Source organism: Suillus subalutaceus, assembly GCF_016647625.1.
Source record: "Suillus subalutaceus strain FC151 chromosome Unknown DFJ58scaffold_100, whole genome shotgun sequence".
Taxonomy (NCBI): domain Eukaryota; kingdom Fungi; phylum Basidiomycota; class Agaricomycetes; order Boletales; family Suillaceae; genus Suillus; species Suillus subalutaceus.
In genome coordinates, this window is record NW_024540349.1 from 9,501 (window position 1) to 37,201 (window position 27,701).

At 46.7% G+C, this 27,701-nt stretch overlaps 12 protein-coding genes across 12 annotated transcripts; 3 read left to right on the forward strand and 9 right to left on the reverse strand.

Annotated features, from left to right (window-relative positions):
* Nucleotides 1–1,595: 1,595 nt before the first annotated feature.
* DFJ58DRAFT_747589 (uncharacterized protein) lies at nt 1,596–2,281 on the forward strand (the record flags this gene model as incomplete). The annotated part of the gene is made up of 3 exons (XM_041387536.1): nt 1,596–1,615; nt 1,670–1,823; nt 1,872–2,281. 3 exons carry the CDS (start codon nt 1,596–1,598, stop codon nt 2,157–2,159), a joined length of 462 nt encoding a protein of 153 aa, XP_041240762.1. The 3' UTR covers nt 2,160–2,281.
* Nucleotides 2,282–3,050: 769 nt separating this feature from the next.
* On the reverse strand, nt 3,051–4,422 carry DFJ58DRAFT_747590 (uncharacterized protein; the record flags this gene model as incomplete). Its single annotated transcript, XM_041387537.1, has 3 exons — nt 3,051–4,223; nt 4,278–4,298; nt 4,357–4,422. The coding sequence occupies 3 exons, from the start codon at nt 4,420–4,422 to the stop codon at nt 3,051–3,053; spliced, it is 1,260 nt and encodes a 419-aa protein (XP_041240763.1).
* A 2,070-nt stretch (nt 4,423–6,492) lies between these two features.
* On the reverse strand, nt 6,493–8,111 carry DFJ58DRAFT_802134 (uncharacterized protein). The gene is made up of 5 exons (XM_041390915.1): nt 7,617–8,111; nt 7,251–7,554; nt 7,121–7,228; nt 6,805–7,067; nt 6,493–6,751 (listed from the first exon to the last, which is right to left on the reverse strand). The coding sequence occupies exons 1-5, from the start codon at nt 7,881–7,883 to the stop codon at nt 6,602–6,604; spliced, it is 1,092 nt and encodes a 363-aa protein (XP_041240764.1). The 5' UTR covers nt 7,884–8,111; the 3' UTR covers nt 6,493–6,601.
* A 4,072-nt stretch (nt 8,112–12,183) lies between these two features.
* DFJ58DRAFT_802157 (uncharacterized protein) lies at nt 12,184–12,818 on the forward strand. Its single transcript, XM_041390916.1, has 3 exons — nt 12,184–12,407; nt 12,470–12,612; nt 12,669–12,818. The coding sequence occupies exons 1-2, from the start codon at nt 12,293–12,295 to the stop codon at nt 12,604–12,606; spliced, it is 252 nt and encodes an 83-aa protein (XP_041240765.1). The 5' UTR covers nt 12,184–12,292; the 3' UTR covers nt 12,607–12,612; nt 12,669–12,818.
* Nucleotides 12,819–14,111: 1,293 nt separating this feature from the next.
* On the reverse strand, nt 14,112–14,643 carry DFJ58DRAFT_802158 (uncharacterized protein; the record flags this gene model as incomplete). The annotated part of the gene is made up of 2 exons (XM_041390917.1): nt 14,112–14,406; nt 14,462–14,643. Coding segments are annotated over 2 exons (345 nt in total), but the record flags the coding sequence as incomplete, so codon positions are not given.
* DFJ58DRAFT_25052 (uncharacterized protein) lies at nt 14,596–15,590 on the reverse strand. Its single transcript, XM_041379466.1, has 4 exons — nt 15,559–15,590; nt 15,425–15,517; nt 15,195–15,374; nt 14,596–15,144 (listed from the first exon to the last, which is right to left on the reverse strand). The coding sequence occupies exons 1-4, from the start codon at nt 15,562–15,564 to the stop codon at nt 14,851–14,853; spliced, it is 573 nt and encodes a 190-aa protein (XP_041240767.1). The 5' UTR covers nt 15,565–15,590; the 3' UTR covers nt 14,596–14,850.
* Nucleotides 15,591–15,733: 143 nt separating this feature from the next.
* Nucleotides 15,734–17,173, reverse strand: DFJ58DRAFT_852804 (uncharacterized protein; the record flags this gene model as incomplete). The annotated part of the gene is made up of 5 exons (XM_041393834.1): nt 15,734–16,340; nt 16,437–16,676; nt 16,732–16,863; nt 16,913–16,987; nt 17,041–17,173. The coding sequence occupies 5 exons, from the start codon at nt 17,171–17,173 to the stop codon at nt 15,844–15,846; spliced, it is 1,077 nt and encodes a 358-aa protein (XP_041240768.1). The 3' UTR covers nt 15,734–15,843.
* A 789-nt stretch (nt 17,174–17,962) lies between these two features.
* Nucleotides 17,963–18,800, reverse strand: DFJ58DRAFT_731137 (uncharacterized protein; the record flags this gene model as incomplete). Its single annotated transcript, XM_041385997.1, has 2 exons — nt 17,963–18,643; nt 18,693–18,800. 2 exons carry the CDS (start codon nt 18,798–18,800, stop codon nt 17,963–17,965), a joined length of 789 nt encoding a protein of 262 aa, XP_041240769.1.
* A 1,050-nt stretch (nt 18,801–19,850) lies between these two features.
* Nucleotides 19,851–20,830, reverse strand: DFJ58DRAFT_731138 (uncharacterized protein; the record flags this gene model as incomplete). The annotated part of the gene is made up of 3 exons (XM_041385998.1): nt 19,851–20,252; nt 20,385–20,515; nt 20,569–20,830. The coding sequence occupies 3 exons, from the start codon at nt 20,828–20,830 to the stop codon at nt 19,851–19,853; spliced, it is 795 nt and encodes a 264-aa protein (XP_041240770.1).
* A 282-nt stretch (nt 20,831–21,112) lies between these two features.
* Nucleotides 21,113–23,167, forward strand: DFJ58DRAFT_731139 (uncharacterized protein; the record flags this gene model as incomplete). The annotated part of the gene is made up of 6 exons (XM_041385999.1): nt 21,113–21,398; nt 21,456–21,601; nt 21,656–22,078; nt 22,128–22,226; nt 22,280–22,444; nt 22,502–23,167. The coding sequence occupies 6 exons, from the start codon at nt 21,113–21,115 to the stop codon at nt 23,165–23,167; spliced, it is 1,785 nt and encodes a 594-aa protein (XP_041240771.1).
* A 285-nt stretch (nt 23,168–23,452) lies between these two features.
* On the reverse strand, nt 23,453–24,385 carry DFJ58DRAFT_717593 (uncharacterized protein; the record flags this gene model as incomplete). Its single annotated transcript, XM_041384376.1, has 5 exons — nt 23,453–23,516; nt 23,546–23,667; nt 23,722–23,872; nt 24,071–24,226; nt 24,258–24,385. The coding sequence occupies 5 exons, from the start codon at nt 24,383–24,385 to the stop codon at nt 23,453–23,455; spliced, it is 621 nt and encodes a 206-aa protein (XP_041240772.1).
* Nucleotides 24,386–26,490: 2,105 nt separating this feature from the next.
* On the reverse strand, nt 26,491–26,810 carry DFJ58DRAFT_611118 (uncharacterized protein; the record flags this gene model as incomplete). Its single annotated transcript, XM_041380887.1, has 2 exons — nt 26,491–26,683; nt 26,728–26,810. Coding segments are annotated over 2 exons (276 nt in total), but the record flags the coding sequence as incomplete, so codon positions are not given.
* Nucleotides 26,811–27,701: the final 891 nt, after the last annotated feature.

Consider the following 27,701-nt stretch of genomic DNA (forward strand, 5'->3'; position numbering starts at 1 on the left):
GATGTCTTGCGCACCGGATGTGTATCAAGATGAGGGGCGCCTTCGAGGAGCAGTTGACTTGGGAGAGATCGACGCTCTGTTGGTTACAGGTCGACAAGGTAGTAAGGCGCGATTGAATATATGATATTATTTGGGCCAGGAGCAAGAACGGATAGCGGAGTAAAGTTGTGATGGGCAAAGTCACGTGGAGGGTATGGTCAGTCCGAATGGAGATTGGAACAAATGGAATCGATCAGACACGAGGTTTGGGCGCTTCAGCTGCACAGCATATGATATAAGCTGCGAAATGAACACGAGGATGATGCATACCAGCTCAAACTTCCAGTGCACTCTTCACCTAAACGCTCATCGAGTCTTGGTGTGAAGACATCGACACAAGCTAAGGGACATATCGTCGTAAGTGATACTTTTGGACTTTGTTGGATGAAAGCTGAGACGGAGTTGCACACGGCAGTTGATTATGTCTTCACCCATCCTTGTGGCGCAAGAAACATCAAGGATAACGCCATGCCAGAAATTTGAAGGAAATACGGATTTGATAAATGACGCTATATATCTACCAGGCGGAGAGCGGATAATGACTTGTTCATGGGACGGCTCGCTGCGGGTATGGAACATGAAGAGTGGGAAACAGATTGGAGACGACTGGCGGGTCGGAGAACGTGGAGTGGGGACAATAGCGTTATCTCCGGACGGGAAGAAGGTGGTTAGCGGCATGATGGATGGCGGAGTGAGGTTGTGGGACATCGACACAGGGAAAATCATCGCGAAATGGACGGGGCATAAAAACGAAGTGAGATCTTTCTGCTGGAGTGAAGATGGTTGGCGAGTGTTGAGCGGATCTAACGATGGGACTGTGAGGGAGTGGGATGTAGAGAACGGAAAGACAACACTCGGTCCAATTGAGACAGGGCACCAAACCGTGTGGGCAGCCGTCTACTCACCAGACATGTCCATGTTTGCGACCGCTGGAAGCGACAGGGCACCCGATTCTGACTACCCGATCAAGATCTGGGATGTGAAGACCGGCGAGCTTGTCGCCACTCTCGGACACAATGTTTTGCTTGGCTTGGACCGCGGATGGAAAAGCGCTTATCTCCGGGTCATTCGGATCTCAATCTGATCACTCGATTAGGACATGGAACACTAAAACTTGGAAACAAGTCGCAGTACTGAAAGGGCACACCAACTCAGTCTACGCCATTGCCATATCTCCGAATGGCCGCATCCTTGCAAGCGCATCGTTTGACGAGACAGCACGATTATGGAACCTCGAGAACGGCCAGCCCATCAGTTCGCCCCTCCACCATGAAAACATCGTGCGTTCTGTGTCATTTTCAGCAGATGGAAAGCTACTAGCCACTGCCTGCTATAACGGAAACGCATATATATGGGATGTTTCTGCAATATTAAAAGAAGCTGGCCTCGAAAACTTACTGTTGGACCAGCGTGACAAATCGGCACTCACTGTACGTGACTCTTTAATCACAGATTTCCTCGTTGCATTTAAACGTATACATTCTAGACCATCAATACAACACGACGCCCTGTCCAGCCAATTAAGTTTTCCAACCGGGTACCCCGGGGTTTTTTCGATGACTCACCATACCCTCACGTGTGTCGGGCATGTCTCAACTAGTACTGTTTATATTGACCTTGATGTTCTCAGCGATCTGCAGCGATCCGATCCCCATGATGCGCCATCCCACTCCCTGTTTCAATGGGCTCGAAATGTCTTCTCTGGTAGACCAAGTAGTGCACAGATCGAGCTGCATGAGCGTCGCCAGGCAGTGGTCAACGTCCCATATGCTAAGGGCAAACGTGTATGTCATTTTCTTCTCTTTATTCGAACTTCATCTCATACCACACAGAGGAACGCGTGTGCCAGAGAGAAACGGAGACCGGCTTTAAAAATCCCCACTGCGAGCAGTTCACGCCTTCCCAATGGCAATGTCACAAAACAGTCCAGCGGCGCAGCTCAGGCCCAGTCATCTTCGCAACTACAGGCGGCTGCTTCCACCTCCACTGCACCTCCCGTCGTTGCTAATACAGCTTCCAGCACTAATCCTCATGTACTGATCAGACACGCTGGACGCTGGACTCGGTTGTGGCTCTTTATCTGTTGTACCTCTTCTGAGTATACCGACGGTCAACATTAGTTTACCCTGCTTATTTTCCCGTCCCGAAGATCTCCGTTTTCGCTCTCAGATCTGAACTATGCAGAGAAATCTTTGTATGAGTCCTTTGCGAGGCAATCATACGTCCAAAGTGCATCTTGAAACATAAGTACAGCAGGCAAGGCTCATCCACCACTGGCATTTAACGGCTGCATATCATATTCAGTAGTATTAAGATACAGAGCGAGCGCATGGGGCAGAAAGCAAAAGAAAACGCTTCGACATGGTCCAGGACTCGCTTTGAGCGACAATTGTGACGGCACTACGGAGAGGCATTCTCGATGTCGACGATGTCACACCAAGAAAGCATGCCGTTTAAGACAGAAATGAATTCAGGAGTGTACCTCTCTGATTCTGCCGAGACCATGCGCCACTGCCCATCTGCCAGCACACCGTGACTCACTGGCGTCCGCGTAGAGTTCGCCAGCACCCGCAAAACCGGGGACTACTGCGTGCATGCGGCGGTCTGCTCGCTAGATAACACAATAATTGCGATGGGAGGAGGCAACATTGGGGTGGAAATCTGGGATGCCAAGACGTCAGGCGAGCTGCTATCCACACTCAAACACGATCTGGATGCTGACAGCTAGGAAGTGCAACACTCGGTCAACTGTTTGTCATAATTACGACGATGTAGCGCCTAGACAAAGCATGAGACGCACCTTAAAAAGGCAAGTACAGCGTCACGGCGTGGTGTTTCCCCGAAGTCAGCGACTCATCTTGATCATGGAAAGCACATAGTCGTTGTAGAATCTGAGTTTGAATCACTTGCGTGGAATACATGGAGATCATAACGGTTTAAGTCTGATTTCATCTAAGCCTGACATCGTCATTTCGCAAATCCGTAACAAGTTTGTTTACGTAAAGCAACATTTAACGTACTAGTACTTTGAGAGAAGGAATAAGGGCAACGTATTCCGCTCGCTGCTCATTTGTTATTGATACTTGGAAGCCGAGAGTCAGGCTCTCCAGGGGACACTTTGACCGCATCAAAAATGCCTTGAATTCCTCATGAGGCCATGAATATATATCGCAAGCTTCGAGAGCGCGCAAATTGGGGAGTGAGAGGGTATCGAATAGGTTAATATGATCTCTGGCGTCGTCATAAGAATCGTTGGAAATGATCCGTAAGGATTGGAGTTGAGTGTGCGTGAATGGCTCCAAGGCCTCGCTAGCGGCAAAAGATGTAGCTATCGTCAAGGAGGAGAGGTTGGGGCATACACGGAGCAATTGGAGAAATGCACTTCGTTCGTCTAGGTCGATCTGGATATTTGTAAGACGGGCCCAGGCGGGATTGAGGGTAGTTGCGTACTCCACGTTGAAGAACAGCCCCTTTACCGTGAGACTGCGTAGAGTGCATGGCGGTTGCGAGATAGATTGGACGACATTATGAAAATACAATGATATGGTTAGCGCCTCAAGTGCGAGGAAGTCTGATATCATAACCTTAGGTTGGAGGGCGTTGTGGCAAAAATCAAGAGACAGAGACGAGACTCGATTTATGTAGGGCTGAAGAAGGCTTCGCAGCTCAGTCCAGTTGTTGTTGTAAAACTGGAGTTCCAGCGAGAGCGGACGCCCTCGTGATCGCTTAAGCCATGACTCATAGCAGAAAGCCCCCCGCTGCCAGTCTTTGCCCATATATAGTCCTTGCCACAAACTGGACATATCCACAGCAACCTCCCTCCATCGTCGGCATATTCTTGTCAATAGCAAAGGAGCTGCCCTTGACGCGGGCGACAAGCGGCGACAATTCGGAAGACAGCGAGTAAAAATCTGGGATAGGACTTCGGCTGGCAAGCGCCAGAGAGCTGATACAAGTCGCTTGTGTGAATTCATGGACTGAGTGATCTTGTCCTTCTTCGCGACCAGTTGCTGATGAATATGGTTGATGCCATCTATGACTGTTTGGAAACGTGAGATTTCGTGGGATGCTGCATCCAATTGCTGCTGGCGTTCGGTGATGATGGCAGTGATGTTCTGGTAATTGAGGTTGAAGGCAGAGTGGTGCGTATTGCTAATGGGATACTGGGTTTCGAGGTCTGGTATCTGGTCATCGCGAATCAATGACATCGATACATGCATTAAACTCAATTGACGTACGATTACTTGTGAATGAGCGAGCTGAAGCAAATTGTTTATTGTCATGTGCATACGAGCTCCTATGAAACTGGGTGCTTACGATGTTTTGCAGGGCACCGATGATATCCGAGGGCGAGGAAAAAATTGCTTTTGAGTTGGCTGTCATAGCATAAATGGTGTCTGTATGTTGTCGGTTGTCTTACGCGAAGGACACAGTGTGTTTGCAAGGTTCAATAGGGTTCAATATTGTTCGAGCCTGAGTCACAGTGAGTCCGCTTTTCAGAAATTTAAGACGGCTGTCCCCGAGACCCCTATAGGCAAAATCAACAATATTATTATATAATGATTGCACGCGATTTACTTATTGCTCAGCCCCATGGCAATTTCCACGCGCTGCCACGCAGATATACTGTGGCTATTTGAAGGGTGCAACTTCGTGTGAAAAGGTTTATGTATTGGCTGGGATGTCACATGGATGGTTTTTGCGTTACATAAAATTTACAAAAAGTTGGGTTTGCCGTGTAGCTGTGATGACTGCATGTCACAATTTTGTCACAAACTACCAAGTGAATCTATCCTTGTTGGCTCGTGCTAAAATGACTGTCCTTGGGAAAGTCTTGAATGATATCCTAATATGAAGCACAAATGATATCAAGTGAGATTGCCCAACGACGTCGACACAGAGGCACTCTCATCCCTGGCTAGTTGCGATGGCAGCATGTTATGACTTTGTCACAAACTCCTCTTGCTAGCCTTTAGTGGTAATCATACATGGCTAGCTAGGAACAAATCAAATTTCTCGTAGTATACATGGCCATCTTTGGCAGTAAAATAATTAGGTCCTCATGTAGTTCCCACAGCTACAATATCAAGGACTCAGGTGTTCACTGATGCAGGCTCCCAAATTTAATCCTCGCTGAGCGCTGATGGTACCACATCTATACCTGCTATGAAATATGTATTTTGGTGAAGAAACGTCAGAGGATACTTATGATGGTCCGCACTGGTTCAGGGCTAATTAGGGTTTTTCCAATCATTAGCATTTCTCGTGTCACCTATCTGCGTCGCGATAGGCCGTATACAACAACGGGTTGGGATTGCACATTACGGCGTTTCCCAGTGGTCTTCTGCAAGGGAAACGGCGGGGATACTCGGAGCAAGTTATGTCAGAAGTCTGCTGGCAGTGAAAATGTCGTCTGTTTGAAGGGGTATTTTAGGTGGGCAGGTTCTGCACAGAACACCATTCAGCATATAAAAGAAAGCTGTCCACCCACCGTCTCCTTCAGCTTGATTTTTAGGATCCCATATCACATCTCAGAAATAATGCGCCTCTCCTTCATTCTCGCGGCTGTTGCTGCTTTCAACTTTGCAGTGTCTATGCCTGTTGATGATGAACCACAGCGTCACGACTACAAATACATACCTGACCGCCGCCAGGAGGCTTGAAATGCCAACCAGTAGAATATGGCCCCACCCACGTGAGCAGGAGTACTCTTCATCCAACCCTATGACTCACCGGCGTAGTAGACTGCAATCATATATCTGTGTGTTAAACCTGTCCCATCACCACAAGCCAACCAACATCCACCAATAGCAGCTACTAAAACCATCTCATTTTCGTTGAAGGGTGCATCTAAAACGGCCGCCGGCGGGAACGGCAGAGTCTGATGGGGGCATGCCACCCATCAGGGCATTCGCGCACCTGTGACTGCCACGCATTGCCTCTAATTAGACGTGATTATAGATATGGCTAGCACATCTAAAATGACAGACGTACAGCACTTCTAAGCCTTCTTCAACATCTCTTGGATAAAGAGTGACCTATTGCAAACATTGGATGTCAGATGATGGGCGTTTTTCAAGGAATGCGTTCAAGATTGGTGATTGCCCTCCATGTCCAGAGTCCAGTCGCTCCAGTATCCACGATACCACAGTTGGAAAGCATCTTGCCGGCATGCGCGGAATCCGCTTAATTAGTAGGCTTGCATGAGAACGCGGACTGTAAGATAAGCCTTTGGATGATCTATATCGTCCTCTAAGGGTTCGTACCAGTTGAAGGGGCAGAGCCTTCTGGTGTTATCGCTCGGATTGCACAACTGTCAGTGGAGATAACTCATATACATACTTGGTCTCACAATCTAGTCTGACAACCTCACGTACTTCCGCCTTGGCACATCTTGATGGTTGACCAACTCAAAAACACGATGAACCGTCACTGATAATGTCATACCGTAACTTAAACTGAAGCAAAGCTTAACCATTATCATGATATCAGGTGTATAAAGTAAGGTATCAGAAGTGCAAACTCGTCATCTATTCTAAGGTATATTACTTACAAGCCCATGTCAGAATTTGCTTCTCTGTTGTTGATCATTCTCCGGTGCAAAGGGCCAATCCGAATAACCTTTGGGTGTGAGATTACCGGGCATGTACCAAGTTGCTTGGTCACCCCGCTCAAGCGCAATGTTCTTTAGCAGGCGGAATGGAAGATCAGGCTACGAAAGAGGCACACATCAGTCATTGCCAAGTCTGGGATCAAATGGCTCACGTTCGGCATGAACAACCTCCCGAATCCAATAAGGCCCCCTTTGTTGTCTACCGTCTCAATTGCGCTATTCCGGGTGTGTCCGTTTGTGCTGATGAACGCACTGCCTTCAACCCCTTCCCAGATATCACGAATGAAATCACTGTTTTTTTCACTAGTGACTTCGGCAGGCATCGGCTCCACGACGTGAATGTACGCAAGTTTGTGTTTGCGCAGCTGCTCAACCAGGTAGGAGAACTGGGGTTTGGGGTCTGCCATGCCCATACCTGCACCACAAATCAGCTAAATAAAGATCGGTAATATTGAATGATACACGTACCACTGAATACACCCCACGGGCTAATTCGGAATCCTGTTCTCTCCGCACCAACGGCCTCCACAACGGCATCAGTTACTTCGAGTGCAAATCTTGCGCGATTCTCCGATGCTTCCGCCGTATTCGTCTGTACGATGGTTGGTGACATCTTGTATGAACTGATCGATTAAGTAGCCATTCGCGCCGTGAATTTCAACGCCATCGAAGCCAGCTCGAATTGCATTCTTTGCGGCAGCGACATACGTAGAAATGTACTCTTTGATTTCATCCGTGGTGAGCGCGCGAGGCACGTCTACTTTTCCCGGAAGGGGGATGGGCGAGGCACTGACATAGGGACTATTGTTCTCTTTGGCAAGAACGGCTGGTTCTGCAGCACGGCCGAGCGCCCAGAGTTGTAGGAAAATGAAAGAGCCCTTCTCGTGAACTGCTTTTGTTACCTGCAATCCGGGGCGTGAGTCAGCTCTGATCGAGTAAAATCATGAAGTAAGATACAACACACCTTTTTCCATCCCTCCACATGGGCATCGGTGTATATCCCAGGGACATTATTATAACCACCAGCGTTCTGAGATATGAATGTGGCCTCTGTGACGAGAAGAGTGCCAGGGGTAGAGCCTCTCTGAGAGTAGTACACTGGTGCTTGTGGACTCGGGACATGATTTGCGTGTCCACGTACACGGGTGAGTGGGGCAAGAACAATGCGGTGCTGCAAGTCGATGTTGCCTACGCGAATTGGGGAGAAGAGTGCGGAGGTCGAAGAAGACATGGTGATCTATTGCAGACTAGGTATGAAATGCTTGGAATGGTATTGACCTGGAGAGATGGTGATCCACGCTGCTGTATTTTATAGCCTTCGCTCAATGGCAGGAGATGGATTTGTCATGATCAGATTGGATACCGGTAGAGAGTACTTCCGGCCATCGAGGAAATTCTCGATGAACCGAGAAATCATGACTGATTCTGAGCAACGATGGCGTTAAAGAACTGATGCAGGTCATCAATTACAAAGATTTCACTGCTTTTTCATCGAACAGTGCCTTAGTAAGGATTACCAATCGTCTGACGCCCATTTCAACGCTTACCTTGACCACCATCAGCGCACCGCTAATCCTCGGTCAGCACGGACCTTGACTCCCTTTCAGCACTAATCTCTCGTCATTGTCGACCCTGAGGCCTCAGCTCCCATTCCTTGTCACCGTCACCCCATTCTCAGTTCGCCGCTTCCGAATCTGTCATGCAACTCTTGTCATTCTGTCAATACCATACCCGTTTATATCGCTATTCTTTCGTACTCTCATGTCAAGAGTGACGCGACTCCCTTCAGCGTCCGTTGTCACATAAGCGATTCGGGATAGTCATACCCGAGGACCCTTAGCTTTTCGAAGTAACCCATGTACACTCATTACTGCCAGGCAATCACATCTAGTATCGCAAGTCTCCAATCTCGCACTCGTTGTCATTAGTATCAGTATATCTATCATTTATCATCTCAGACTCATCATCGTCCTCATCGCATAACTCTCGCTAATGCTAAATCTAAACTCTGCAGCGCATCTACATCCCATCAGCGGTCCCCACGCCCCTTCGAACTCGCAGCGAGAGCCACTTGAGTTCTTACACATCTGCATCGCAAGGCTCGGTCGAGAGTGGATGAGCCCACGCGAAGAGTGCTTCAAGATCCTGTGAAGTCTCGACAGCAATACCGAATATTTTCCATTTGCGACCTTCACCGTGAATTCGAATAACCTACCATTGGCTACCTGCGTAACAGTAAATTTCCGACATAGGAACAGTTGCATAGGATAAGATGGTTCGGTAGGTTGTTGTCACGACCCTGGATTCGAGCACCTGATGAGTTATTAGCCTATATTAATGTTGCCTCATCCCATTCGTCACCCTCGCCATTGTAATTAACCACCTCAACATCACCTATTGAATAGCCTGTAGTATCATTCCTTGCACGACCTGATCTGACTCGTCAAAATAAAAAGTATTTCTCTTGACCACTTCAACTTCCTTACTAATTCTTCAGTCCCTTTCAACTCTTCAAGAGCTGCAAATTCGGCAGCAAGTCGTCAGGCGAGACTCTGGACCGGCAAGAAGGTCATCTGCATCGCAAGGTTCGGTCGAGAGTGGAAGTTGTGCAATGATCCCGGCAGCGGCAATGCCAAATATTTGCCAGGTGCGACCTTCACCATGAATTCGAATAATCTGCCATTGGCTACCTGCGTAACAGCAAATTTCCGACATAGGAGCAGTTGTATTTTTGATGAGATGGTTCGGTAGGTTGTTGTCACGACCCTGGATTTGAGCACCGCCTGAGTGTCGTCGCAATGTTTGCAACTTTGCATTTCCAGTAGTTGCGATTCGAGCTGTTGTTAACTCGTTTCAGACGCTCAAATTGCTGTTGATCAGTGATACGAGGGAGCGCTCTCCAGCATGCACCATCTTACTTCAAGGACGTCGGTTTTCATGTTCTCTTGAAGTCAAACTGTGTTATCAGGGATCTAAATTACATCTCCGCGAGTCTTGGATACCCTGGAGTACTGTCAGGTTCTGAGGAATGCGTATATCTATCTTCAACCGCATATCTTGCATGGGGATCATACAATCAAGTATCTTCTTATGCTGCCTCGACTACGGAACAGAAAAGACAAGTGTCCCACGCACCCCTGAGAATCCGCTGAATTCCTGTTGATCTATCGAAACTCACAGGTTGGTCCTTTGTGAACTCTTCATCGAAGTTACTGGTATCGGCACTCCCGTCCTGCAAATGAAACCAACATCTTTCCTTCGGACTTGAATCGGCGAGCCTAGCCTACTAGTACCATGGTCATTAGGGGATACATATTCCGACTTTCTCCGAAACCTCAGAGGGTCAGCTCAAGCCGGGCCTAAATAAGCTTTAAATTTTGCAAAAACCCTAAGTCGACGGCTCAAGCCATGGCTTTTCAGCGAGTCAAAGTGTATTTGCTTGGCTGATATTGTCATCTGTTCGATGTTAGTACCGCACCTCTCTAATTCTGATGAGACCATGCGCCACTGACTACCTGCCAGCACACACATTAGCGCTCGCCAGCACTCGCAACGTCACTTCGCAGCATCCAGCACCCCAAAGCCGCGGCTTTCTGCCGGCTTGGGCTCACGGCTTAGGTTTGAAAGCTAGTGAGTGACTGCAAATCTGAAAATTGGGTGAGAAAATCATCATCATCATCATCATCATAGACCCGAATTCGCTAAGTGCATCCAGCACATTATTCGAAGCCTTCATGACGTACCTTCAAGAGGATGATGTCATAGAGTGTGAGCTGGCATCTGTTTATCCAGCAATGCAGGCACGTGCAGATTGGCTGCCCTCATACTCACTGTGCATAAAAGCCAACGTAGTGTTCGACTCAGAGGGCATCATCAGTTTCAGGGATGATATTCACGTCACTCACCACCATGATCATATCTGTCGCAGCGATGGCTGGCGTAGCCATCGCATCTGACAACCTGGTAATAACACCAATGGGTCTACCCTGCGACACCCCTAGTAAGCACTTTTGCGGTCTATGTGCAGACCTTAGACTGCGTGCTTACGACTAGTATCCGCAGATCAAGCGGAGTGCTCGACGGGCATCAAAATTTGGAACAACGACAACGATTTCACGTATTTGTGCGGACCTTCTAACACAATTATTGACTACGAGGCATGTTTGTGTAAAAATTGCTGCCACATGGATCCCCTGGGGAACATCCAGTGTTGAGCCTGAGTGAGCCTCTCGTTCCCCACTGCCTTTGGAGTTGGAGTGTTGATGTGCTCGCTTAGTATGATATGTGAAAGGCTCTGGGCGTGAAGAAGTGGTGTGACGTAATGTCAATCATATGACATGCATTGAAGTTTCTAACAACCGCTGATGTGAAATAAGAGAGGCCCATCGAACTCACCAGCAATATTTGCCAACCCGTTCAAAATTTTTTTTTTTTAAATTCAGATTTTTTGTCCTATTTGAGAGTAAACTCTATGAAGGACAATACGTTCTAGTCTACTGGACCCCCTGTGTCCTATCGCATCTCCCAATTCATGAATGCCCTGGTGTGAAGCGTACTCCCACCAGTCCGCCGTTCCCGCCGGCCGTTTTAGACATGCAATTGGTGTTGTGATGAGATGACTTTGAATCGATTGCGGTATTATGTGGTTGCTTGATGTATGCTGACGAGTACTCGGCTTGCCGGGGCAAGTAAGTACAGGAATCGAACGGTTTGCAGTAGGAGTGTTATGGTTGTGGGGTCCGTTTTTGGGCGGGACCGTCTCTTGCTGTCTGATGACCGTTGGATGCGAAGGATTCCTGTTTGGCGAGTGTTGGGTGGTGTTATTAGAGTGATTAGGGTAGTTGTGGTGTGATTAAGTAGATGGGGAATGCTATAATACGTGTCTGATCAGTTCTTGCGTTTGTTCCGTTCTAATTTAAATACCCTGGGCTGGTGTTCTCGCATACCCGAATGTCAATCACGTATTCCTCGACCAGTGAGACGACGGTACTCATGCCCCATAGGGCGTTACAAGGCCATACCGACTGTGCACGTGTTGTGCACCTGCCTGGGGGACGAGCACTCCCGTCCTGCAATGAAATCAACATCTTTCCTTCGTACTTGAACCGGCGAACTTACTACTACGACGGCGGGATATATTTATTCCGACCTTCTCCTAACCTCACTGGGCCAGCCCAAGCCAGGCTTGAATTTTGCAAAGCCTAAGCCATGGCTTCTCCCATATAGTATAGTAAGCGCAGCGAGTCGAATTGTCTTTTCTTGACTGATATTGTCATCTGTTCGATGTTCGTGATTTTAAACAGAGTACTAAGTATAGAAGCTGTAGAACGGCGCTGTAAGAAGTGTCTACGACATGGCGGGAGACGACAAGGAGAGGACAGTCTACGACGTAGGTATATATACGTAGTCGGGACTATCCGACCAACGAACGATGACGAAGGGTGAAATATCAAACTCTAACACTAAGGACTCGATTGCAAATACAAATATAAAATTGGGTGCATCCGGCAATATCAAAGAGCGTGAGCTGGCATCTGTTTATCTAGTTATGCAGGCGCGTGAAAATTGGCTGCCACTACACTACCTGTGTATAAAAACCAACGTAGTTATTGACTCAGAAAGCGTCGTCAGATTTAAGCGATGATATTCACCTCACTTACCGCCATGATCATATCCATCGCAGCGATAGCTGGCGTAGCTATTGCATCCGACAACGTAATAATAACCCCAATGGGCCTACCCTGCGACAACCCTAGTAAGCACATTTGCGGTCTACGTGCAGACCTTAGGTTGCGTGCTTACAGCTGTTATCCGCAGATCAAACAGGGTGCTCAACGGGCATCAAAGGTTGGAATAACGACGACGATTTCTTGTATTTGTGCGGACCCAATGGCGTAATTGTTGACTACGATGGATGTTCGTGTCAAAATTGCTGTGGGAGCCCCGGGTGTTGAGCTCGAGTGAGCCTGTTGTTTTCCGCTGCCTCTGGAGTCCGAGTGTTGATGTACTTGCTTAGTATGATATGTACAAGACTCTGGGCGTGAAGGAGTGGTGTGATGTAATGGTCCATCGAGGGCAAGCAGGATGTTGTCGAGCTTCCGATCACAGTAGATGATACTATTCGTGTGGAAATATTCCAAAAAATGAAGAACCGACTTTGCGCTTACGAGTCCGACTGCGCCCGAGGTGTACATTAGAACTCAGGAAGAGGTTGCATCGCCAAACCCCATCTCCAAGATTTTGTGAGCATACTTGCTAACACGATGCATAAAAACATACCTGAGACTCAGAGGTCGCGTACTCTTCTTGCTCCTGGTGCCGGTGGTAAGGGAGGCAACAACGGTTCATTGGTGTAAGTAGGGGGCAAGAACCCGAGCACCTGGAGGAGGACGAGGATGCATGGGACAGGGGTTGACATTGACAATAGTAAGAGTCAACACCGTTCTGCGCCGCCCCAAAGCTCCTCACTTTGCTTGGAGGCTCGGCCCCTCAGGGGATTACACAGGATACCTACCTTGCCGGCCACTAACCATCTGCCAACACACACTTGGCCCCAGTCACCGTCATACACATAGCGTTCGCCGGTACCCGCAACGTCACCTTCGCACACTTCGCTGTGGCTTCGGTCAGCTTGGGCTCACGGCCTAGGGTTGAAATTGGTGAGTGACTGGAAATCTGAAATTTAGGCGCATCCGGCAATGTCAAAGAGCGTGAGCTGGCATTTGTTTATCAAGCAGGCGCATGCAGATTGGTTGCTCTTACACTACCTGTGTATAAAAGCCGACGTAGTTTTTGACTCAGAGTGCATCACCAGGTTTCAGCGATGATATTCACCTCACTCACCACCACGATCATATCTGTCGCAGCAATGGCTGGCGTAGCTATCGCATCCGACAACCTGATAATATCACCAATGGGTCTGCCCTGCGGCAACCCTAGTAAGCACTTTTAGGGTCTACGTGCAGACCTTAGACCACATGCTTACGGCTAGTATCCGCAGATCAAGTGGGGTGCTCAACGGGCATCAAAGGTTGGAACAACGACGATGATTTCGGGTATTTTTGCGGATCTTCAAGCACAATTGTTGACTACGAGGCGTGTTCGTGTCAAAAATGTTGTTACATAGATGTCCTGGGGAATTACCAGTGTTGAGCCTGAGTGAGCTTGTCGTTCCCCACTGCCTTTGGAGTCCGAGTGTTGATGTGCTCGCTTAGCCAGATATGTGCAAGACTCTGGGCGTGTAAAAGTGGTGTGATGTAATGCCAATCATATGACATACATTATCTTAATGTGTCCGTCGGGAGTAAGCAAGATGTTATCGGGCTTCAGAACATAGTAGATGATACAATTCACGTGGAAAAAGTCCAAAACATGAAGAACCCCCGATGCGTGAAACTTGGCTTAGCGGAACCAGAACATGAGGTCGATGCCACGAACATACACCATGCCGAGATGAATGCACGTGTCAGTCTGGAAACACGAGTGCAAGCCAGGCAGGAAGGAGTGTCGTTCGCGAGCGGCAGCAAGAATGCTCGTTTCGCCTAGATTAGACATACCTCTAGACTTCAATCGTCATCAATGACAATCTTATTGAGCGCCTTGATGCCATACAACTCTTGATCAGAACAACCATGATCTTGAATTCGTCCAGACCCACTTTGCGCTTGCGACTTGAAAGTCGCTGCGCCGGAGGTGCATATTGGGACTCAGGAAGAGGTTGCATCGCCAAACCCGGCTGTGGGGGCCCAAGACTTTGTGAGCATATCTGCTAACACGATGCATATAAACATACCTGAGACTCAGAGGTCGCGTACTCTTCTTGCTCTTGGTACCGATGGTAAGGGAGGTAACAACGGTTCATAGGGGTAAGTAGGGGGCAAGAACCCGAGCACCTGGAGGAGGACGAGCAGGAACATGGGACGGCGGCTGACACTGATAATAGTAATAGTCAACACCGTTCGGCACCGCCTCACTTTGCTTGGAGGCGCGGCCTCTCAGGAGATTACACAGGATACCTACCGTGCTGCGACAATAGCCTGCATGATGAAGGTAATCCTGCAATACCCAATCTGATTGTTTCTCTCGTATCAATTTTCTCAAAGTGGAGATGATCAGTTGTGTCTACTCTATATGATAATAATCAGTGCTACTCAATAATCGATGCAGGCGATGAAGCTTGCGGCGTAATGAATGGTGTGTCATGTGTCGTCACTGCTCTCGTCTTTTAATGTCGATTGATCATCGCCGCCAAGTACCGTCGATTCGTCGTCGGTCTGTATTCTCGACTCATTATCACTCTCGTACTCGGAAACCTCATCGATAATCAGAGATTCCTTCCTTGCAAGATCCTTGTCTGTCTGTGGACTCGGCTCTGGATGAGTGTCGACGAATGCTTGTAATGATATGGGCTCATCCTCTGGATCGGGTGGCTGGAGCGTCGATCCCTCCGCTTCGTAGAAATCGGTGAGGGTGAGTGAACGCATGTTGAAGCCCTGGTATGTCCATTTAGCGAGGTTCACGAATTATGTCTCAAAAAGCGTACCTCTTTCTCGACCTTCGTCAACGCTTCTTCATCATGCTCCATGGCGCGCATACATTCCCTCACTGGGACCATCGCAGCGTTGCGGCATAATTCGCGCAAATCAGAACCAGAGAAACCTGTTGTCTGAGAAGCAAGGATGCGCAAGGAAAGATTAGGATCCAATTTCGTGTCCTTGAGCATCTGATGGAGTTCAGAGCAAGCAATGTTACATCAGTGATGTAGACACGTACTAGGGACAGGATTTTGAATCTCTGTTCTGCATCTGGAAGAGCCACAGCGAACCGCTTCGGCATGCGCCGCAAAATTGCACCTATTACTCCCACCTTTCTAATATAGTAAAGCGGTACCTAAGACGTCTACTCACCCTCATATTAACCTAAAAACCGTTATTTGTGAGGACCAGCGGTCCAGACCAGCAAATCAAGGTGACTTAGAACATTTAGTATTGTTACCCTTGGGTAGCACGCGGGAAAGCTGACACAAGCATCGTATTCGGTAATAGCGTGTCGCCACTGTTGCCTTTAACCTTGTGCTCATCGTCACACACGACGAGCTCAACAATTCCCTTAATTCTGCTCAATTTAGGGCGCATTTTATATATAACCATTCTACTCTTCAATATGATACATTCTAACACTGTATAGGTATACTAGTGTGTGCTGGTGTCATCAATATCCTCCCACCCATTCTCCTCATCCGAGTCTACCACAGAAGAACTATTTGCACCTCTCTTCAACTTCCTCGACTTCCTCGATGCTACATAGAGTGCTGCCTTTTCCGTTAGTTTCCTCTTCCGCTTTGATGGCACTCTATTGGCAATCTGTGGGGCACCTCGCTTGTGGTTTGTCAATCCTGGAAGGACTTCAGCGGGTGAAGATGTCGTGTTTGATGCTGAGGGAGTTGGTAAGAATGGATTGCTGGTTGGTAGCTGAGTATTGGGTAGACGAGGCTCTGTGTTTGTCAATCCTGCAAGGACTTCAGCAGGTGAAGATGTTGTGTTTGATGCTGAGGGAGTTGGTAAGAATGGATTGTCGGTTGGTAGCTGAATATTGGGTAGATGAGGCTCTGTGTGTGTCCCGCTAGGTGTTGAATTCTCCGTAGTGAGTGGAGGAGAGGGTGCGGAGACATTTGGGATAGAAGGGGGGGCTGAAAAATAGCAGAAAATCAGTAGTAATAATGTACACCAATAAAATATCTACCTCAAAGGGCAGGATCAATGAGATCATCAATGATCTCACTAACACGAGGGAGCTGGACCTGAGATGTTGTCATGAATGGGTGTTGTAGGGTCTCTAGATGGCATGATGCATTGTGCCGATGTAGGAGACAATGATGCGGTGATGGGGGCATTGCCCTCATATGTGTCGTCGTCATCGACAGGGCTCTCTGGTTCTTGATCTATTTTGTTTGGGGTCAGGATCTCACCTGCCTCAATGCGTTTCATATGCTCATCAGCTTGCTGCCTCGTAATTTCGAACAAACCTGCACTTCTTATCTGAAACAGCGCGTGCAAGAGCCTCTAGTGGTTCAACTCCACCTTTCAGATTACTGGGGTTACCCCATTCATTGTGGCACCACCCAACCAGCTTGACTAGGTGCTCCGAGTCCTGAACCATGCGTTCATAGCGGACAAACTCTAGTGTTGTGTTCACGTTCACGGTAACCTTGACTATTTAGATGGATTAGCAGACTATAAATCAAGACTATGAAATTGATACCTAGACTCTCATTTAGACCACTTCGTATCCCTTGCTTTGCAGCCAACTTGCGGTCTGTATAACTCATAGACAGAACTAAAATGAGAGGATCGGCAATAATAACACAGCAGCAAACCAAAAAATCTTACCGCTTTGTGGTGCAAGCCCAGCGAGCACAGTGGACTCCATCTTAATACCCAGTTTCATTGGATCCTCCTGCAGAAGTGTATGATGTACAAAGTGAGACACCACATCGCTTGTAAGGTGCACTTTTGGTAGCATGTTGAGGTTTGCTGAACTTCATACAGTGACGAGTAATGTTTCTGTGCCCACATGTTCCTTCATCGCTTCAGTCTGTGCCAAGACAGCTCAGATTTCAAACCGCAAACCAAGAACATTTAGGACTGACCTCACTAACCATGGCTGCAAAGCTACTATTTATTTCCGCGAGATGAGTACAAGAGGTTATGTTTACCGGCTTGCTGAGTCCTGACATTTTGATTTTTTTGAACTCCTCCACCATTTCTGTGCGCTGCTCAAGTGTAAGTTGGTGATATTCACCTGTCTCCTTAGCGATGGCATGAAGGTTGGCTCATTGACCTATATCTTTATCTATTGGTAATGAATCAGTTGAGGCTATTATAGTGTCAGAGAACATACCAGCATTGAATTTTCCGCTTTTGAAATGCAGAAAGGTGGACCATGCACTTGTCTTGTTGTGCTGCTTTCTCCGTAAGGCCGAGCCAATGTAAAACTTTTCCAGGTAACATCGATGGCTTCTGCCAAAACGACGAGCCAAATCTGTGGCCTGTTCATCAATATATGTAAGTATGTCGTCCACTGCAGCATCCTCATCTGCACGTTTTTCACAGCTGTCGGGCCATCAAAGTTTGTCTTGCTTCTCGAGACAGCTTTGAACCCTTCCTGCGTGCATGGTTGCGACCTATGATACACTGCTTGCTACTCAGGAATACTGCTCGAACCATAGTAGGAGAGGAGGAAAATCTCAGAAATGAACATTCATTCATGTTAGCGAAGTATTACATTGCGAAAAAAAATGAAGCAAAGCGATCACTTCCCGATAGTGCCACCCAACACATTCCAGTCCTCCCACATTGCAGCCGATATTTGAAGAGCTTCAGGCTCAGAGCTAATATTGCCCCTCTTGGCTAGCTCAGAAGCCCACCTATCAGGAATACATGCATTGAAAACCTCATGGCAGGTATTGTGAAGGGTGTCACTGTAACCCAATTCCTCCAGTGTGGCGTGAGTGTTTGGACCAAATGGCAGAAGAAGTTCCCCTGGAATTGGATACATAGACCCTGACCGTGATGATGAAGAGATAAGTGGCACTGAATGGTTTGTTGAACGAGTTGGCGAGCTTACTGATGAAACACCCAAAGACATGCGTGACGGCAGTGGTGAAACACCTGAAGACATGTGTAATGGCAGTGGTGAAATGCCTGAAGACACATGTGACTGTGGTGACTTTGATGGTGTCCAAGCCACTTGAACTGTCCTGGATGTTGAACGAGCTGGAGTAACAGTAGGCATAGTAGTGGATGTTGGACAAGCTGGAGTAACAGTAGGCCTAGTAGTGGACGTTGAATGAGCTGGAGTAACAGTAGGTGTAGTAGGAGGTTCAAAAGGGGAATCAGGGTCAACCCTCACACGCATAGCCTCATAAGCCAATGGAGGAATCGGATAGTGATGCGAACTGTCCCCGAGCGTGAGGTGTTGGAGCTGGTCATCCTACAAACTGACATTAGTCACACATAAACTTTAAGATGATCTCACTTACAAGATCAAGAGTGCGATCTCTTGATGGAGCGTGCCTAGATAATGTTATCTGCTGATTTGTCCACTGAATTGTTGGAGTTAGAGAAGAGGTGGACAAGAATGGCACCATTGAGTCGGTTGTTCGTTGAGTGGAAATGACACGCTTGAGGCAACCAAAAGCCTATCCAAGGATATCGAAATCAGATGAGCAAGTGCTGCTGGAAGGTAATGGAACAAGGGGAAGAGAATCATAGTCTGGGATATCTGATGAGCTGCGCCTGAGCTCCTGCTTCCATCCATGTGCAAGACAAGCTTCCTAGAAAGACTGTGCAACCGGTAGAGCACATCCCTCAATAAACATCTGTGTGATTTCTGTGATGGGTTGATGGCATTGTAAGGGCTCAGCAAGGAGCTTTGGATTGAGATACAGCGATGCAGAAAGATCTTGAGGTTGCAGGTCTGTTAATGGTGCTGTTGCACCTGGGTGGTGGAGGCAGATTGTAACACCACCAGACAGGCGGTCAAGAACAGTGCACTGGAAACAATCATTAAATGATAAACAGGTAAGTGAAGACACAACATATCAGGTCATATATCAATTTTCGCACTCAGGAACAGATGATTAGCTCTCTCTCGTGAGGCTGCTTGTTTATCTTCAGTTGTCATGCCCTTGAAAAGTGTTGCCAAGATAGTGTGCTTTGGTTAAGGGATGGAAGCCTTGGTTTGATTTAAGATGATCATTGTCAGTGTGAGCTCCATGTGCCGACACAGCGATTACAGCTGAGAGCCAGCGATCTGACATGTCTGTAATGTCGGCAAGTTCTAGAGGGTGAGAGAGTGTTTCAAGTAGAGTACTGATACCATCCATAGTGGGTGGCTGATTAAAGGAACTTGTCGACCAGTTCATGGTGGGATGTAGAAAAACGCAGTAATTGAAGTAATCAAGCTGTGCAGTACGTCTGAGTCTACATGTGGCAATAAGTGATTACTTGAAACAGGTCTCATATACACCATCTAATTTTTTACTTCACCATGTCAGAAACAGGTCTCGTTTACTACCAAGATTCCAACTTGCCATGTCAGAAACAGGTCTTGTTTACACCATTTAATTCACCATGTCAGAAACGTGTCTTGTATACATGATATTCTACCATGACACGCAATGTAATTGTAGGCTAAGCTATGCATCATCTGCGCATGTTGGTCCATCATGAAGCTGGTCGAAAAAGTCTTCCATCAGCGTCTGCTGCTTGCCATCAGGGTCATCATGCACATCGTCATCTACATTTCCTTCATTGATATTACCCTCGGGTTGGGCTTGTCGTGGAGTGCTGTCTGTGTGACCAAGTCGTGTTCCTGCAGCTCTGCTGCCAGAATATCCTGGCAGTGCCTCAATCTGCGCAATGTGGCACAAGTGAAAAGCATTCACAGAGCGGAGATGATCCCAGCGGTGCTGAACTTCCACTGCAAGAGCAGGATTAGATATACAAAGTTGTGCAATTACCACTGGGAAATGAATGGTACTGTCTTGAATCTTTGTGCGAAGTCGTGTGATCTTGACATTGCAGCGCACAATCTCCTCCTTGGATCATTGCAGGTTGAAGTATTTTACAGAGGCTTGGCGATTATGAGGAATCGCCCAACATTTATCTAGCAACTGATTATCTGTGTCTCAAAGGAGATCAAATTCGGCGAGCTGCGAGAATTTGACTACCTGCTCCCATGTAATTGGTGGTCGGGGAGGGTTGAGTTCAGCTGCGTACTTGTTGTAGCGGTTTAGTGCATTCCTGATTGCAGTTGCGCGCGTCTTCAGTGCTTTTGAAATCTGTGTTCGTAGCTTATAACCTGAAAAACATATGTTAGAGCATGATCCAGTAATATTGAGAGCTTGCCTAAACCGCTCATCTGAAGCTTCATAAGTTCAAGCAGCCGCATTACTACGAGACGCTCCACGTCATCGACAGCTTTATGGTACTGCACATTAGCAATACGTGATTGCGCTCTCACACGTTCAGGGTGAGTCATCATCCATCTCTCCTCGATCCCCATGCGAGTTTCAAAATCATCAACTACTTGACCTTTCAGCTCCATCTTGTTCTGGGCTGTGGTGTGGCGGTGGCGGATGTTGGCAATATCCTTGTTTGTGAATCCACCTGGCATGACACGCAGGTCGAGGCGATTAAAGTCATGCTGAGCAGTCTCCCACTGAGATCTAAACAAAAGTCAATTGTTAAATTTACAGTAAACTTTACAGCCATTTGAGAAACTAATGTCATTGGCGTTTTTGTTCACATGCATGTGACAAAAAAGGAAATCACTGGAAATCACAGACGCAACGTGTCTTGGATGTTAGGACGCGACTTCCTGCAGTTCTACATAATACCTAAGTCTTTTCAACCATAGTATTGCATTTATTTCACACCATCGTCCAAGTCTTCGTCCATGGCAAAGAAGAAGCAAAGCAGTGCCGAGAAGCTTACCATCAATCTCCCTGCAGGAAAGATACCAGACCATCTGGATGAGGGCCTCGAATGCCTGGATTCACTCTTGCCCACCATCAACAATGACAAGGCGATACACCTTTCTGAGGCTGAATGGTTGTTCAGTGATGAAGAGAACCAGCTACAGGCTGAAGACAGTGAGGTAGAAGTCGAAGAACTTGGTGTCCTTCATGAAGACAAAGACCGTCAATCAGAGGATAGGTCCAGCATGAATTCGGCCGCTACTGGTATATCTGAGTCGAGTAACACTTCACCTTCCTGTTGCTAAACAGATGTCTTGATAGGTGCTGAACTTACCTTCGTCAACATGAACCCTTCGAGCTATAGCGCTTCTCACAAGCGAAAACAGCTAGCCGAGCACATCTCGGCTGATGAAGAGCTACCAGTGTCAAAGGCTCCCAGCAAGAAGCAGAGAGTAGTTGATGACAAAGTCATCAAAAAACTGCTGCTTGGGAAACCAAAGAAAGCAATGACCTGAGGAAAGAAAGTCCGCGAGAGAAGTATCCCAAGAAGTGATGCTAGTGAAGCCATGGCAGACGAAGACGCTGATGCACCACGGAAATTCACAGTCTATGTTCAAGTGTGGTCAGCATCTACAACCATAGAGAAAAAATCAAGCAAGGCAGCGAAAGGACCAGCAATGATAACCAGAGGCCCTTTCAAAATTGACACGACACAAACTTTCCAGAAATTCAAGGAGGCGGTAGCAGAAGTCTTACCATGTCGACCCATAATGTTGCCCGTCTCTAAATTCGTGTGGAAGTTCAAGAACCCACAAAATGCACCTCGCAAGAAGATAGCCAACGAGGCTGGCTTTGAGGCACTGGTCGACGCTGTTATGGCAAAGCGTACTACAGAGAATGTTGTTGTTTGGTTGTACACCCCAAAGCCTGCAAAGGAAGAAGAAGTAGGTGCACAAAAATCGCTTCGACCTATACTCATTGTGTTTCTACTAGGACTGGGACACCGGAAATCCAGATCATGTTGAAAATCCATTCGATTTTGATGAAGAAGCTGGGCAAGACCTGGGTTCAGTGTCTAGAAAGGCACTGATTGTACGTGATGATTGTGACAGTGTTTGGTGCTTCTGACAAACCTGTTGTAATAGGCGGAGATGGGTAATAAACGACTAGCAGCAGAGACAGAACTCAAGAACCTCTACACATTTGGCCAATGCCTGATTTTTCCCGACAAGCGTGTGTGGCACGACAAGAGGGGCAACAGATACTTCGAGCTCAATGATATGTGGATTACCATCTGGGCAACAGCCATTGTGAGCTTTTGTTGATTGCTCGATTGAAACTGAACATAACTAGTCATTCGTGTTCAGGCTTCTGGAAGGGCTGACAAGACAATGCCTCCAACCTCCATTCACTTTTTGGATGACAAGAAACTCAAGGTGCCGACAAGCATTCGTCCCCCACCAGGTGCACCCCTTGCGGAGTTTGGTGAATTCTACCATCAACGTCAAAGTGAACAGGCTCTCGCAAGTGCCATGTCCGATGTGCAGGTCCCACCGGTTCCTCAGCCACAAGCTGCGCCTCCTGCGCCTCCTTTCCCTCCTCATCAGTACAGATTCCATCCAGGAGCATACTACCCTCCATATATGCACCCTCCATATGCCGGAGGGTTTGGCTATCCTGGCCTACCATATTATCCTCCTCCACAGGCACATGGTCAATTGTTCGGAGGACCGCCACCTGTTGGACTGCCTGGGGAACCACCCTCAGCTTCATCATCTCCTGGTGTAACTATGTCTCACAAAGTCACGCTCTCTGACTTCTGCATCAAATATTTCATCTCGGATGGCAATCAAGCAAAGCTTGCAGCGCTGGAGTATAGGCCAGGGAATCAAGCTGTTGAAACACTCAAAGAGAAAGAGTGGTGTGAAATTGGACAGTTTTCGAAACTCGGTTGGCAATCATTCCTTACTGCGCACAGGAAATTTTGCATGGCCATCAAATCAGGTACCTGGTTGAAGCCCAACTCGGAGTAGGCTAGATTCTTCTTAGGCACTGCAATTGTTTTCTTGGCACGACCGTCTCAAATGACATTGAACATTCATGTACTTTACAGAACACTTTCGATCATGTAACAATGTAACCCGCGTTTTTGAACCAACCATAAGCCTTATCTGCGGTGATGCAGCTTGTTGCTTCAAGGAGTGCAAAAACTGGGTCATCATGTTGACGCAGCTCGTGTGCATGACGGCGAATATAGGCCTTCACTGGAAAAGACAGGTCACAATATAATCATGTCAAATCACCAGGATGTACACGTGCTAAATGATTCCTCGATCGGCGTTAGATCTGGGGAGTATGGTGGAAGGTAGAGGACCAAACAACCTACGAAGCCTGTCAGTAAATAGCTAGACAAAAAAACAAGAATCAAACCAGCACTTTCAACGGCAGCAACAAGAGCTTCATTGTGATGGATGCGGCAGTTGTCTAAAACAAGCACAGATTGTTCTTCGGGAAATGGATTCATATGTGGAAGCTTCAAAAGTCATCAACTTGAAGAGCTAATGCTGGTAGGAGACTGAAATTGTACCACTTCTTCGACAACAAAATCATAAAATTCTTCTGAGTCAAATGAACCCTCCACAACACGTGCTGCAGTGTAGCCATTGATCGTCATTGCAGCACACAGCGAGTAACGATCCCCTCGGACAAATACATTGGTAAGCTGTGCACGTTTTCCACTAAGTGCTCATCCATAACACCGTGCATAGGTGCGCTCATTCTTGCTGGTTTCATCCAGGACAACAAATTCAGAGCCATTGCCTGTGAAATCGGTGCGAAGACTGGCTTTGAATTCCTCCCGACGGACCTCATCACATTCAGATGCAAGCTTTCAGAGGATCTTTCGGGTGAGTCCAGCATCTTTCAGGTTGAGGGACATTGCTGAAGAGGTGATTATGATATTGTGCTCGACTGCAAGCCACATACAGACTTCGTCGAGGAAAAGATCAGGGTCCTCGGTGAAGATATCTTCGACAGCTGTCAGGAGTGCCCGAGTGATTGTTCGAGTACGGCCAACAAGCGGAGAAGGGGGCCTCGTTACAGAACCAGATTCATCAAAGATACAGCAGCCAGCAATAACAGCTCCTTCGAGAAACCCCTAGTGCTTCGGCAATATCCTCTAAATCCCACCCATGGTCCCAGAGTCGAAGAGCGCATTCTTTGATATCTTTGCTGATTCTGCGGTTAACCATCGCATATACGGACAAAGAAAGCTGTTTTCGGTGTCTGCCAAAGGCTCCCAGTGTCGTCTGAAGGTGATTTCCTTTTTTGTCACATGCATGTGAAAAAAACGCCAATGACATTAGTTTCTCAAACGGCTGTAATCTTACCGCTGTCCTGCATGATTTGGGAATCATGCATGGACATGACTACTAGGTATCCCCCTAAAAGACAAAGTCTGTTAGCTTAGTCCTCAGACTAGTCAACCCATACCTTGGTATCAAACCTTGGTCCAATAGTTTCAGTTTTCCCTCAGTGATTCATGAATCCACCATGTTTTGAAGAAAAGTCATATGTGAGATGGGAATCACATAATGACCTAGTTGATATGAGAAGCAAAAATGAAGGTTAAGGTATTGCCTTTCATTTGGCTTATTCACTTTGGCTAGAGAAACCCATAGAGAAAAGTTCAAAGCCTAACAAAAACCTATCTAAAAAGCCCGCGTATTGTGTACTATTATTTGTTCCATTATTTCTGAGTTGTTTTCTCTAGTGTTTCTTTACTTTACTTTTCTATTAGGATGCTCTGACTAATCAGATGCTTCATAAAATTGTACCTACAGGGTATGATGTCATAATGATGTCATAGGACTTCACCTACACTCCTGCAGGTATTTTGGTTGAAAGATATGATATCATAGTGATGTCATAATGATGTCATGTTCCATGGAATTTGCTAGAACATTCCAATGACTCATAATGACTCATAGTGACTCATAGTGACTCAGAATGATGTCATTATCCCACCATGAATATTCTGGAATGTTCTTTTGCACCTGCTAGAACATTCTGCTCCAGTTTTTGGAATATTCTTCTCACATTCTGAAGTCATTACATCACCTTTTTACTTACATAATATTCCCACACAAAATGTATATAAGGAGAGCCCATTCTCCCCCAAAAAATAGATCTCCCACTTGTTGCATTCAAGAATCTCCCACTTGAGCAAATTGAACTCTCACCTAAGAAGCTTCAGTCTGAACAAATTGCTGCTTACAAAGCCCATTTCCTTTGTAAGAACTGTCCAGGCAAGTGCAGGGAAAGTGTTTCCCTTGAGATTACGTAAGTTTCTCTGTGATAGAAACCCAGTTTTGTGAGACCAGTGTTCTCACCACGTAGTGTTTACTGACCAACACGAGCTTTGGTCACCGTTGTTATTTGTGAGACCAGCTGTTCTCACCAGGTATTTGTATACTGACCAACACGAGCTTTGGTCATTGTTGTTATTTGTCATTGTTGTTATTGTCATTGTTTTTTATTTGTCATTGTTGTTATTTGTGAGACCAGCGTTCTCACCAGGTATTTGTATATTGACCAACACGAGCTTTGGTCCACGTAGTCACATTTGAGACCAGCTTCTCAACAGTTAACCGTATATTCAGGAAACCAGTTCAAGTGTCTAGACGGTATATCCTAGACAATCCCATAGTTTCAATCAGAGATAATAAGCTCCGGCTAAGTTAATCTGACTGATTGGTTTAGCGAGCCTCCCAAGAACTCACACGTTATCTACCACGAAAGAAGAAAAGTCGTAGACCGTGTTAATCGAGGACTGGCAAGAAGTCTTATCCAGTGTAATTGTGGTGTCATTACATTCTTACACGTATTTATATAAGACCCTCGGTTATTAAGACACCACACCACATCAAGCTCATTCAGTGCCTTCATGTACTCAACCTCCACACTATCTCCAGGTCGCCGTCGACTAGCCTTTTGAAGATAGTCTCATTCATCATTCAAATCAGATTCAAAATCTTCAGGCGTGAGATTAAATAGGAGGAGGAACTCATTATGCGTTTGGATGCATTCTAACGCCTGGACATAATTACAATAAATGAAAGTGCCTAATTATCGTCAGTACATATCAGGCGACAGGATCAGCAGGTATGAACTTACTGAGTGCTGCATATTTGTCTTGATCAGTGAATTGGAAATGCTCATCGAGCGCTTGATGTCTGTGAAACTCTGTCAAATTCCGAATTTCAGGTGCCAGGGCATTCGACTCTGAAAATGTTCATTCACAAGTCTCAAAGTCCTCTTTGCCAGCACCAAGCATGAACTTCAAGTGATGTTAAACTTAACAAAGGCGATTATGGGCATGTCCATGGAATCCAGGCACCACACCCTCAATACCAAGATCTCGTACAGCAGGTCCTAAGGATGAACGTTGAAGGATGGAATGGAATGCACATTTGATATCATAGCCGTAAAGGAAGGGCTCGGCAAAAATGTCAATCAACTTGTTGATTGTCACCAGTGGGTATTTCATCCTGTGATACTGTCAGTAGATGTATCAAGCTAGACTAGAACTTACAGCTCGCCACTGCGGACCATGTCGCATATGGACAAAAGGAATCCATGACGGCACACTGCAACAAGATACTGGACTTCCGGAAAACAGAGAAAATTCGCTTGCGAGCCTCAGGTGCTGCATTACACCATTGATCAACACAGATGTTGACTGGCTCATTTGAATCTTGATCTTCATTCTCACAATCTATCCAGGGATCATCAGGATCTGTAGTGTCAGCAGGGGTCAAAGTGTTCGGATGGTGGTGGCGTCAAGCGTTCTGGACTTCATCTTTGAATTGGTCAATGTATTCTTCGTCAATCCATATGTCTGATTGTCCATTGTGAGGGTCGAGACACTCTCGTCCTCTACGTAATGCAGGGTCTACAAACTTCGCTGAGTTATTACCAGTCTAGTGCAATTTCAATGAACTTAGTAAGTTCAGGTTCATCCTGGACTTTGTAGTGGCAACAGGGACATGAATTGCATGCATGCCAGTTGGAACCAGTGTGTCCAAGGGCTTGTGAGACACAAAGGGACACCCGCCGCATAATTTCCAGGTACACGTCATATGCAATGCGAAATTGTTCGGCTAAATACTGACCATAACGAACCTAGAATCAGAAGACCCATTCCATCATTTTTAATGTACTAAATGAATGTATGTACTCACACCATGCAAATGACATAACTTCTTTGCCTCTGCATGGATACTGAGCCTTGGGGATACACAATGCATCTGACGATAAACCTTGAGCATTCATATGGTAATAGCCACAGTGGGCTGCAATGGCAAAGAACCTATACACCCGTGTGTCATTAGAGACACATTAATGTGTGGTGAGCAGTGATCAAAGACACTATACCTGTCGTTCTAAGCAAATGTGAGATACATACATGTGGAGAAGGTAGAGTTCACTCACCAAAGATATCAATAATGTCTATTGAAAAGGTGTCTTCAGAAGCCGGGATACCTGTGTTGAGGCTCACTAATGAAG